Source organism: Vombatus ursinus, unplaced genomic scaffold (genome assembly GCF_900497805.2).
Source record: "Vombatus ursinus unplaced genomic scaffold, bare-nosed wombat genome assembly UNPS02014809.1, whole genome shotgun sequence".
Taxonomy (NCBI): domain Eukaryota; kingdom Metazoa; phylum Chordata; class Mammalia; order Diprotodontia; family Vombatidae; genus Vombatus; species Vombatus ursinus.
In genome coordinates this window covers 21,856,735-21,869,793 of record NW_020954587.1, presented here as the reverse complement: position 1 = coordinate 21,869,793, position 13,059 = coordinate 21,856,735, and the positions used below count along the sequence as shown (strand labels likewise).

The window sequence follows — 13,059 nt, the reverse complement described above, 5'->3', positions numbered from 1 at the left end:
AGATGCTCTTTGTGATGTTTGGATACTGATTTTTTTTTAAGGAATTTAACTACTATATAACCATAATGACGTCTGTGTACCTGTATCCATTTTTCCCCCATTGAGAGCTTTTTCTAGCATATTCCAATATGTCTTAGTCTTTATTCTCTGGTCTTCAATTTACTTTCTGTCAGAAAGTTTAGTTGTTTGATAACGTGATGGGAGAGTAAATCTATTTAAAATATAAGCTCTCATGATGAACTGTGATCATGTATCTTTCCCTTGATGTATTAATCAAACAGCATGCACATAAAAAAACCCACTAAAGCACATTTAAAACATTAGATTTTTTCCCTCAAAAAATTAATATAAATTTTAATAAACATTGATATGACTATTCCACCTCCCCAATTTTACACACACACACACACACACACACACACACCACAGAAGGTAGGTCTTTCTAAGGTTAAGGTGAAATGCTCATTATTTCATCAATAACTGAAATTAACACTTAGAATGAAAGGGGTTAGGGAGGTGTGGGAAAGAGTGACTATACCAGAAATGCAAAATTATCTTGAAGAAAAGTCTTTTGTTAAAATTCTTAATAAACATGTTCCTAGAACAAAAAACAAAACAAAACAAAAAAATGTCAATTGAAAGAATCCATAGATGGGGAAGGCAGATAAACAACAAAATTTGAATAACAAAGATATTTGAATAACAAGATTATTTTGCATTTACTGGAATCAGCCCAAAGATTGGAATAATGTATTCCAAAGGGCAGAGGATCTCAATATTAACTTGCACATCTGAAGGTAGCCATAAATGTAAAAAGATGGACATTCAATAAAAAAGAGACATCTAAAAAATTCCTAGAAAGAAAACAAGACCTGAAGAAACTATTTGAAATACTCCAGACAATAGAAATATAAAAAGGGTAAGCAAATACAGCTACCAAGGACGACAACAACAAAATAACAACAGAGACACCATTAAGAGGTTGCTATCTAAATGGTTGAGGAGACTAGGGTAAAGGCAGAAATCAAATAGAAGTGATGGGTAGAGAAACACTACTGAAAGATTAGAGACTGAACCTCACAAAACTGTCTACAGGTGAATCAATGTTGTTGTTGTTGTTGTTGTTTTTAAACTAATTTATAGAATGCATAAAAGGGAGGAAGTGAGGGAGAAGATAGAGGGAAATAGATGATGTACCCTAAGCAAGTCATATGCCTACAGTGAAGGAAAAATAATTCCCGTATCCTTTCGGGAAGAAGAGAACCTCGAAGAGAATGGGTAAGGAGGCAAAGTGAGGGATGAAAAAGGTGGAAACACTGCTTTAGCGGTAGAAGTGTATATGCCACTACTGAGCATCCTGTAAAGGGAGATTTATTCTATAAAGATGAGAGACATATATCCTCTGCAGAAATTTGGTGATTAGAGAGACCACTCATTCCTCCTCAGGAGAAAGGTAATCAGAGCTCCTCTCATCCAGAAGAGTGGGAGAACAGAAGAGATTTTGAGGTGAATGGGAAAACAAAATTATCAAGGGTAAGGCAAAGTTCAATAATGAACTACTTAATCAAGGACATAGCAAGATTACTGTCACAAGTTGATACCCACTCTCTTACCTGCAGTAATTGGCATTTTTCTAAGATCGAGGCGTAGCAAGAAAAAAAAAAAGGGACGGAGCAATATCTATAAGGAAATAACAAATTCTTTAGAAGAGGAAAACCAAAACAGCTCCTTCAAAAGTATTGATTTCATTTTACAGAGGACAGAGGGACATTTTACAGAAGGACCAAATATGAGTCAAAGAATAAGAGACTGGGATGGACAGAAAGGGAAGATAATAAGAGAAAGAAAATTTTTTTTTTAGAAAAAAGTACAGAAAATGAAATTTGGAAAACTACTGAGCAAAATAAGTTGAAGTAGAGGAAAGGAACAGAGATTCTACTTGATTACCTGAGAGGAAAAAAAGAGAGAAGAATTAAATGCCTAGATAAAAATGAGCAAGAAAAAGAACTAATAAGCAAAACTCTAAAACTAGAGAAAGGGTAATGAACAGGAAGGAGGTAGAGATTGAGAGTGAGCTGAAGAAAGCTGGTAGAAATAGATTTACCTTAAAATAAATTAAACTAAAATAACTGAAGAATCATTGTACTGTGTTTACAGTGGAAGGATGGGGAGGGGAATCCTAATCTAAGGAAAATGAAATTAGAGACAAATGAAAGAAGGGAGGGAAATAAGCAATTATTAAGTGCCTAGTATGTTCCAGACACAGTGCTACACACTTAATGAATATTACCTCATTTGATCACAACAACCTCATGAGGTATTACCCCCTTTTCAAGATGGGGAAACTGAGGCAGATAGGTTGTGACCTGGCAAAGGTCACACAGCTTGTAAGTGTTCAAAGTTGAATTTGGACTCTGGTCTTCCTGACTTTTGAACCAGAGCTCTATGTACTTACACCATGCTCACAACTCTACATGTGAATTATTCAACTATCCAATAAAATGGAAAAAATAAGTGACAAATTGGATCAGAAAACAAAACTTAACAATCTGTTGCTTACAAGAAGTAATTACAAAACAAATACATGCAAAGAGTAAGAATGAGGAGGTAGAAAAAATTTACTATGTTTCAAGTGAAACCAAAAAAACAAGAGTTGCAGTCAAGATATCAGGTAAAGCAAAACAAATACTAAAAACATTTAAAAGTGATATTAAAAAAAAAAAAAGAAACTACATTATACTGAAAGGAGCCATAGAGTAAGCCAATATCAGTAATAAACTTACATTCTCCAGATACCTTAGCATCTAAATCAATAAAAGAAACAGTAACCGAGCTTCAAGAAGAGGGAGAAAGTAACACAATAATGACAAAAACCTCAGTGGCCTTCTCTCAGTTTTGAATAAGTCTAATATAAAGAGAGAAGAGAAAAATATAAAACTGAACAAATTACTGGAGAAACTATAGCTAAAAGACTTATGACTTCTTTTAAATGGGAATGCTAAAGAATATATGTATTTCTTAGCATCACATGGAAATTTTATAAAAATTCACTATGTACTTAGGAGTCAAAGATAGTGCCAACAAATGTAAAAAGGCAGGTATAGTAAATACATCCTTTCTAGACCATAACACAATAAAAACAGTAATTGGTTCAGGGAACACAAACAAAAGACACCTACCCAAATGGAGACTTAAAATGAAATTCTAAATAATGAGTTTGTCTAGGAAAAATCAGAAATAATTCATAATTATGTGAAAGAAAATGTCAGTGCTGAGAAAACACACCAAAGTTTCTGGGATGCAACTAAAACAATACTTGGGGAAATTCATATCTCCACAAATATACATGAACAAAATAGACAAAGAAAGGATTAATTAACTAAAACTACATTTTTTAAAAATTGGAAAGCCTACAAATAAAGCTAAAATAAGCACAAAAGAGGAGATATTAAAAATCAGGAATAAATAAAATAGAAACCAAAAAACTATAGAAATGATCAACTAAAAGCTGATCCTTTGAAAAGACTTAAAAAACTGATAAACCTTTAGCCAATTGATTAAAAAGAAGGCAAAGAAACTCAAATCAACAAAATATCAAATGAGCAAGGTAAAATCATAGCAAAACCAGAAAAAATAAAAAGAATAATCAGAAGTTATTATGCAGTTAAATGCTCAAAAAAAACTGAGAACACAAAAGAAATAGAGGAATATCTTCAAAAATATGAAATATCTGAACTATCAGAAGCTCAGATAGAGATCTTAACACAATCTCAGGAAAGGAAATAGAGCCAGCTATCAAGGAACAAGCAAAGAAAAGCATTCCTGGTCATGATGGATTCATGGGGAAATTCTATTAAAAATTTTAAGATTACTAAGTACACATAATGTACAAATTATTCTCAAAAATTAAGATAGCACCATACCCGAATCCTTTTAAATACAAAAATAGTTCTAACACTTAAACCAACAATAAAGCAGAGAATGAGTACTATAGACCAGTATCATTAATGAGTATTGATTAAAAAAATTTAGTTAAAATCTTGCCAAACAACTACCGTGATTTATCTAAGAAATCATTTATGTTTGACCAAGTTGGTTTTGTATACCAGGTGTTCAAGGATGGTTCAACATTAGCAAAACAATTAACATAATTAGTCCTATTAAAGCCTTAAATATCCAGAACCACATGATTATCCCAAAAGATGTGGAAAAGGCCTTTGACAAAGAACCATATTTATTTATTTATACAAAAAAACTCTACAAAGTATACGCACAGAAGGACTTTAAAAGTATAATATTATAATAATCATAAGAGTATATTGTTAATATGATTATTCATTAATTAATCATAATATAATTATAAAAAGTATCTACCTAAAAGCAAGCATCATATGCAGTGAGGATACAATAGAACCTTTTCCAATAAATAGGGTTGCCCATTCTCCCCACTATTATTTGATATATTCCTGGATATGTTAGGAGCATCAGTAAGATGAGAAAAAAATTAAAGACATAAATCTAGGTAAAGAAAAGTTAAAACTATTCCTATTTACCAATGATATGATAGATGATTTCCTAGGAAAATCAGTAAATCATACTGCAAAGATACTGAGACAGTAGGTTTAGCAAAGTTATCAGGATACAGAATTAAGTCAGGCTACATATCTATTTGGTAAAATCTAAGAAGCAATAGTAGAAAGGGAAATCTCATTACAAATAACTACAGAATGCATAATTACAGATAACTAAAAAATGCATAAAGGATTCATGTATCAATCTACTAAAGCACACAAAAGGCCTGTATAGATTCAATTTAAAAGTTGTTCCTTAAAGAAATATAGAGCAACCTAAATAACTGGAGGAATAGTCAGTGCTCATAACTGGGCCATGTCAGTATAATAAAAATGACAAAATCTACCAAAGTTAATTTATATTTTTAATGCTATACCAAATGAATTATCAAAGGGATATTTTGTAGAACTTGATAAATAACAATTCATTTGAAAAAACAATATCTAGAATATCAAGGAATTGATTGAATAGGGACAAAGGGGGAATAGCACTTCCAGACCTCAACCTATATTAGTCATCAAATCCATCTGGTACCAGTTTAAAAATAGAGAGGTAGATCTGTGGAATGGATTAGACAATGGAGAATCAGAAACAATGGAACTCCATAACCCACTATTAGATAAACTGGAAAGCATAAATTACCTTGGAAATAACTTTCCATTTCCTTAAAAAAAAAAAAAACTAGTAGGAAACTTTGAAAGCGGTCTGGCAGAAAGTAGACTTAGATCAACACCTTAGACATTCTAAATGGATACCCAGCCTTATAATATTAAAGATCATACCAGAGTCATGGGAGGACTAGATGGAGGACTAGACATTTTTTTCTGATCTGCACAATTTCTCAGACCTCTCCAAAACAAATGACATGCCAAAGAAAAAGCAATTCAGCTATCTCCTTGGTCTAGGACACTTAAAATCCTAAAGAAGGTTAAAAAAAAAATGAAAAAAAAAATCCGCAAACTGACTCTGTGCTCACTCAGTACCTTTTCTCTCTCTCCCACACCAGCGACAATGAGCCTGTACTAGTAGACCCAAGGACACTAGTAGGCACATTGGTTGGGCTAGCAGGGAAACCCAGGCCCACACTTTGGTCCCCCTTTCTCTTTCCAATGCCACGGAGACCCCAGCTCCAGGCTGTGAGAGTTTGCTCAAGCAGAGATAGATAGCACAGCAGGCAGTAGCACTTCAGGAGCAAGAGCCTGCTGGGGGTCACAACTCCATAGCAGCAAGCAAGCTTTGAATGGCCTCTCTCTCTGAACTGTCCAGAGGGAGCGGGGAAGGATGCCAAGACAAGATATTCTGTGTGTGTGTGTGACCAGGGGGTGGTGCTATGTAGCACTCCTCTAAGCCCAAGCGATAGAGCCCAGCGTCCAGCTCTGGTCAAATCTGATTCCTGAAAGTCTCAGGGCAGAGACCTAACTTGGTGAACTATGAGTTATCCTGTGTGGGAGGAGGCTGAGATGCTTTGAGGTCCAGCCCTCAAGGAACTGGAAAGAAGAGTCAGGAAGTTAGTAGAGGAAATAAAGGAGAGTGAGGTGAGGGGGGGAAGAATGAAATTACCAAAGATCTCAGGAAGAAGAAAACTCAAAGATCTTGAACATAAATATGTAAATCAACAGAAAAAAATTAACCACTGGCCTCCTGATCTAATAAACAAGTTCATGCATCTATGAAAAAATACTGCAAAATAAAGGAAAATGATCCAACACTTGAGGAGACAGAGGACTCAGTAGAATACGAGAAATTGGAACCACGAAATGCTGTTCCTGAGTGGTTCAAAAGAGAAATGAGAATTATGAAAGCTGAGTTTGTGGCCTGCATACCAAATATAATGAACAGAATAGAAAAATTGGAATCTTCAATCAGAAGTCTCGCCAGAGAAACAAAAGAAAAAACAATGGATTGGGAATGCAGACATACAGAAGTGAAGGACAATCTAGAAGAAAAGCAAAAAACAAAACAAAAAACCCTTAAAAGAAAATAAACTCACTATGCAAGGAAAACATACTCATCTCTCAGACAGGATGCAGAGAGACAGCTGGGGTTAAAGTTCTCCCAGAAGAACACAACAGTATTTTACGGACTTTCTCCTGATTACTTGCAGAATCTCTTTCTGAATTAAGTTGTTAAATTTAAGCACTCTGTGTCTCCCCCTCAGCCCACCTCCAGGAGGGTGATCTCTGAATTCTTTTGACTGGTATTTCATTTTCTATGTTGAGAAGTTCTGGGCACTTCTCTTCAATTATTTTCTATGTTGTGGGTGATCAGGAGGAGGGAAGGATTGAAAAGTGGGGTGGGGAGAAAGGAGGTCTTTCTTTGGTGGTGGGAGGGGGTTCCTCTGATGAATGTTTTTGGTTGGTTGTTTTTTTGTTTTTGTTTTTGTTTTTTTTTAGGCAACTGGGGTTAAGTGACTTGCCCAGGGTCACATAGCTAGTAAGTGTCAACTGTTTGGTCTGAGGCTGGATTTGAACTCAGGTCCTCCTGACTTCAGGGCCGGTGCTCTATCCACTGCGCCACCTAGCTGCCCCTGATGAATGTTTTTGTGAGGGCATATGAGGACTTTACTCTGGGTGTGACCTAGGGGATTTGATGCTTGAAAAGTCTACTCGCCCTACCTCAGGAAACAAAGTGGGAACTCTTAGGGACATCTGGCACCCAGGGAAGTAGGAGAGCATGGACCCAGGGAGGAGATCATGAGGCAAATGGGGGTTGGAGGGAAGATTGTACTATAAAAATAATTAGAAACAGATGATATATCTCCCATAGCTATGGGTAGAATGTGTATTCTTAATTCCGACAAGGGATAGAGGCAATTTCAAAATATAAAATAGATACATTGATTTTTTTATTATATCAAACTGAAAAGCATAGGCACAGATAAAATTAATACAACTAGGATTAGAAGAGGGGTGGTAGAATGGGAAAGAAAATCATTATGTCATATTTCCCTTGCTAAATACATTTGTGACCAGGAGCTCCTGCATAGTCCCCATGACTGAGAATTGTGACTAAGCAAGAAAGAGCTACTTGTAGTCTCTAAAAGGAGAAAACTAAGCATCCATCTTCCTTTCTCTCCCCTTCCTTAGAGTATGTGCCTTGGAACTCCAATAACTCTCCCTTGGACTGTTAGCAAATAAAGAATTTCTCTCCCCCTTCCTTTCCCCAGAAACTTTTTGGTGAATATATACACATGGCAACCATTGCATTTATTTGTCTAGGAGATCCTGAGACTGAATCTCAAGGCCCTAACTGCCTCTTCTGCTTTATGTTTCTTTCATTTTGAGAGATTAATGTTTCTATCCTTAGTGGCTATCTCAGGAACTCAAGGGACCAGAGTAATTAGCATGTTTGGCTGCTGGTTGCCCAATGGGAGGACCTTCTTGTAGCAAGATGTCACCTGCAGCCCCAGTGGGCCCCTCTACCCACAAAGGGACCTCGCTTTAGGCTCAAGTGGACCAGGTTCAGTCTTAAGGAAGTATTTTGGTATTAGTACCAAAGAAAATTAATCAGGTTTTTCCTTACACTCAATTTTTCCATTCCTACTTGGAATTATTCCAGGAAAACCTCCTTAAGCAGAGCTTAGTTTTGAATGATGCCTAGTAGAGTCTTCCCAAAAGTAATTAATAAAGTCTCTTTTGGAAAAATTACCCATTGTATACACTAGTAAATATTAGATTATGACAGTTATTTATTTCTTCTATTACAAAAGAAATGCAGTCTTTAAAATAGAACACAAACTGGTCATCATCAAAACTCACAACAGATAAAAAATAAGTGGATGAATGCAAGAGAGTGCAGACACCCAGCCAAATATAAAAACGATTAATGTTTGACAAATTTATGGAAAATAATAATGAATCCTTTCCTCAGCTTTTGACAAACATACTTGGCAGAACTGTCTAACCACTTGACAGGAGATGGATTTTGGTGTACATCCCACACCATATGCCTCAGTAAGTTCCAGTTGTTGATGGACATAATTATGAAAAATAACTACATAAAGAATGCAAAAAATGGAATAGTGTACTTGTCTCAATTGTGGAAGAGAAATAACTTTCCCCCATTATTCAACAAATAGAAGGAATTATTAGATATAAAACAGATGTGCTTAATCACACTAAAATTTTTTAAATGCTTGTAACAATATAATCAAAAGGAAAAGGTTGGTTAAAAAAACCTTTTTGGCATATACGTAGTTTTTAAATTGAGGTCTGAATTACATGAGGACCTTTTTAAAATTTATAAATTTTTATATTTACTAAGTGTAATGTTTATATTGGCTAAATAGTCATAGGATATGAATAGGCAATTATTAAAATGCAGATGTTAATAAATACTTAGAAAAATTCAAATTCACTCATCAGAGAAATGCAAATTACAACAACCTAGAGGTATACTACTTCACACAATAATTGAAAGCAGTAAAACTCAGTGCAAGAGGGACTGTGGAGAAACAGGTATACTCATTCATTGTTGTTGGAATTGCAAACTTCTAGAGTCTTTTTGGAGAGCTATCTGGCACTTTACAAGAAATGTTATAAAAAATAATCATCAATCAACAAGCATTTATTACACACCTACGATGAGCCAGGCACTGCACTAAGTGCCTAAAGAGAAAAAGCAAAAGAGTCCCTGTTCTTATGGAACTTACATTTTAATAGAGGAGACAGCATGTACGTATAGAAGTGTAATACCTTCGCTTTGGGGCTCACTAACTCAACTCACACTGCCACTGACAGATGCATCCCCAGAGGAATGGATAATGCTTCTTCCAGGGTTCTAGGAGTAATCCTGTGGATGGCTATCTTGCTGAACACTAGTTGATATGCCCCCAGCAGTGTGCTTTCCTTCAACAATCAGCCAGTAGACTTATTACTTTGTCAAAATTGTTAGCTCAAATGGTATAACAAAAATAGTAATTACAAAGCATTTCTCCCAACATCAGAAGCATACTCTCCCACAAATACACTCAGGGCTCAGGGGGGGAGTAGTAGAAACTTAAAGTACAGTGGTAATGAGGCACATGTGTACAGAACTCAAGATTAAGTGAAAATTTTTATTTCAATTGCTATTAGTGAACAATCTTTCTAAAAATGTTACTATTATATCCTGCCTTTAGTAAGCACATAATTTAATCTTACTTTAATTTCCTATTCTGATGTCTCATCATAGCGTGGAAGTGACAGTTCAACTAACTAGAAGATCTTTTTCCCTAAAGTATTTCAGGTAGTCAGTGCTTTCCTATGGTTGAATATTTCTTCAGTCTGCAGATAAAATTCCTCAGCTTTAAAGAAAGACAAAGATAAGAATTGCAAAGGATGAGAAGATATGCAAGAAGAGCCATCTGTATTAGCAAAAGGTGTACCCACACTGATGAGACCACAGACCACTAAAATACTGTAGTTCATGTATTATGCACGCAAACATAAATGTGTGTGTTGGGAAGGGTGTAGTATGTATGTCAAAACAAAACATTTCCTAATGGTTCTTTCCTCCCCAGGTCGTGGTGGTAATGTCTGGCTTAGTCCTGTGGGATGTTCTCTTTCTACCTTACACATCCATATCCCCCTATATTCTCATCTGGGGCAGAGAATTCCATATGTTCAACACTTGATGTCTCTGGCAGTAGTGGAGGCAGTTCGATCCATTCCTGAGTATCAGGTACATTTCTAAATCGCTTTTGTGTAACCATTTTTAGGGACTTTTCAGGTTTTGGTTTTTTTTTGTATAAATTTTCAGACTTGATCAACATACCCTAAATTTGATCTATACAGAGCCCAAAGGAGATGGAGCTTGGTAAATTGTTAGTATTATTGGCCTTACTGCTATCTCAGGCTTTACAGGATTTCCTCACTCTCTGGAATTACTCTGTTCTGCCTTTGCAGAGCCAGATTTCACAGACTTCCCAAGCATGGAAAGCCATCTTTCATTTAAGTAGTGGGCTGGGTGGAAGCTATTTGATTTTTTTTCCTGGCAAATAAGTTTATTTTATAGACTTAAAGAAAAGATTCTCATTCTCTACCTTTTATTCACCATAGTCTATTCATTAGGAATATATCCTTTATATATCTTACTGAGATTTAAGCAGCCAGGCTCACTTGTGACCATTTTTACTGGCTATAAAGGCGAATTTGCCTGCTACGTTGTCTTTGTCGGTTGCATTGTTTCCAATTATGTGACTAAGACTGGGTCAAGAAAATGAATAACACATTGCTTCCTTTCTTCCCAGTTTCCCTTGGTTCCACAAACTTTCTTTTCCCTTTTGTTCCCCAAATCTTACCGGGAGAATTTCATTTCATTTCATTCAAAAAAAGATTTTTTTCCTGTCACTTATTTTTTGGTTGAAATGCCCTTGTGTCATTTCTGAGGCAAACAATTAAGAGTGTGTCTCTTGAGAAAATCAGTGTTCAAATGAAGAATCAGTCATCTTCATCTCCTTATAACTCCCTTTTAATGTTACCATTTCCTAATATTTGCTACTTGTAAAACTTTGGCATTTTACAGAAGTAGTGAACTCAGACATATGTTTCCTATATTATATCAAATCAATGACATACACATTTACACATGAAATTTATTGTAGCACCTACTAGCGCTGCTGGAGTGTAAGTGTTCAGTTACATGCCTTTAACATCCAGGCTTCAGAGCTTGGACTGTAAATTTTCACTTTGAAAACTGAGACTATAAAATCTTGTAGCGGGAGTAAATATTTTAATACTAGCAGGAATAGAACAAAGTAATGAGTTTAGCACTTGAGAAAAGAAATAAAATATTGCACTCAGAAGTGGATATTGGTTGTTGGTTGATTTTTTTTAATTGACCTTGCTTTAACTTCGTGGCTTGAAAAAGTTTGAAATGCGTATTACTACAAAGATTTTTATAGATGAGCTTAATTAATGTGTCCATTGTATCCTGTGGGTTTATGTTTGGCAAAAATAAAATCTAAAATTTAGGACAGTTTGACACAGGATCACAGATTCATAGGTTTAGAGCTGGAAGAGATGTTATAGGTCATTTAGTTCAAGAATTCAGAGAAACTTGGGAAAATTTGCATGAAGTGATAAAGAATGGAGAGAGCCAAGCCAAAAAAAGCAATAGAGAGTGACTAACACTAAAAGGCAACTAAACACAAACTCATTGCAATGAATGATTTTGGTTCCATAGAACAAAGAGCATCTCTCCTTTTGGTAGAGGAGAGGTATGGAATGTTGCAGACACTGTAGGCCTGTGGTACTTTGACCATCTCTTTCGTTAGTCATTTAGCTTTATTACAAGGGAAGGTTTAATAGAGTATATATGGGGAAATAACTGTAATGTTCTCAAAAAGGAACAGTTCAAAAAATGGGAAAACAGTTTGTATAAACTGAAAGACAGTAGTTCTCAAAAGATGTGCCACAAGTGTTAGTTGGACACTCCAGAAGACCCCTACATTCCCCCAGAGCCCTGCCCCGGGGGGCAGTTTTGTGCCTGTTCTGCCCATCTGCCAGGGAATTCATCTTTGTTGCCCAAATGGTGGTGGGCCTTTCTGCTGACCAGCCTTTTAGGATGGATTCTTGGGTGACCCAGGGCTGAGGGAGAAGGGAATGGTGCCATCAGTGGTAGTATGTCCTTGTGCTTCTTAGCAGTCTTAGGTGAGTGTTGACTCAGGACTAGGGGGAGGAGCAAGGGAGGGGGGAGAGAGAGAGAGAGATACACATGTATACATATATACATACATACATACATACATACATATATATATAATATTTAATGGAAGAAAATAGAAATTTGACAATTATAACCTTAAATGTGAATGAATAAATTTTCCAATAAACTAAAAGCAACTGCAAAGATAGCTTTAAATTAATTAAAAAACAATTTAAAATGTATGTATGACATATTTTATATAATAATTTAAAACAGAGTGAAAATGTTTGGGTAGAACCAAATCCATCATGTTTTAGGTGCTTCCACAACGCATGAATTTTAATCATATGGGTTCAGGTAAGGCGACAACAAAAATTGATAATGCCAAGAGAGACAAACAAGAAAAGCATATTATACTTAACGGTACCATAGACAGTGAACTCCATATTTTTATGTGTCATATGCACATGTGTGTTTATATATGTGACTATTAAAGAATATAAATATATTTCATCCTTCTGTAGTATCCTTACAGAACTTGATCATTTTCTAAGACATCAACTTTATTAAAAGCAAAAATAATTAACATACTCTTTGCAGATTATGACTCAATAAAAATAATAATTAGTAGAGGGAACATGAGTAAAATATGTAGACCTAAATGGAGCCTAAGTAATGACATCCTGAATAATTGTTCAAAGAACAAATCCTGGAACCAATAATTACATTAAAGTTAACATTAACAAAAAGACACCATACCAAAACTTAGAGGCTGCTGTTAAAGCAGTTCAGAAGAAATGTATGTCTCTGAAAATTTGAGTTAAAACTGAGAAAGAGATCAATTAACCGACCATGCAGCTT

At 35.4% G+C, this 13,059-nt stretch overlaps 1 protein-coding gene across 3 annotated transcripts in view; it reads left to right on the top strand.

Moving 5' to 3' along the window:
- The window catches only part of HLCS (holocarboxylase synthetase), a 225,857-nt gene that overhangs the window by 203,506 nt on the left and 9,292 nt on the right, over positions 1-13,059 (top strand). For all 3 annotated transcript variants that reach the window (XM_027875605.1, XM_027875607.1, XM_027875606.1), the window contains one exon: positions 10,073-10,233. In XM_027875605.1, coding sequence (XP_027731406.1) covers positions 10,073-10,233 — 161 coding nt within the window. The remainder of the gene's footprint in view (positions 1-10,072; positions 10,234-13,059) is intronic.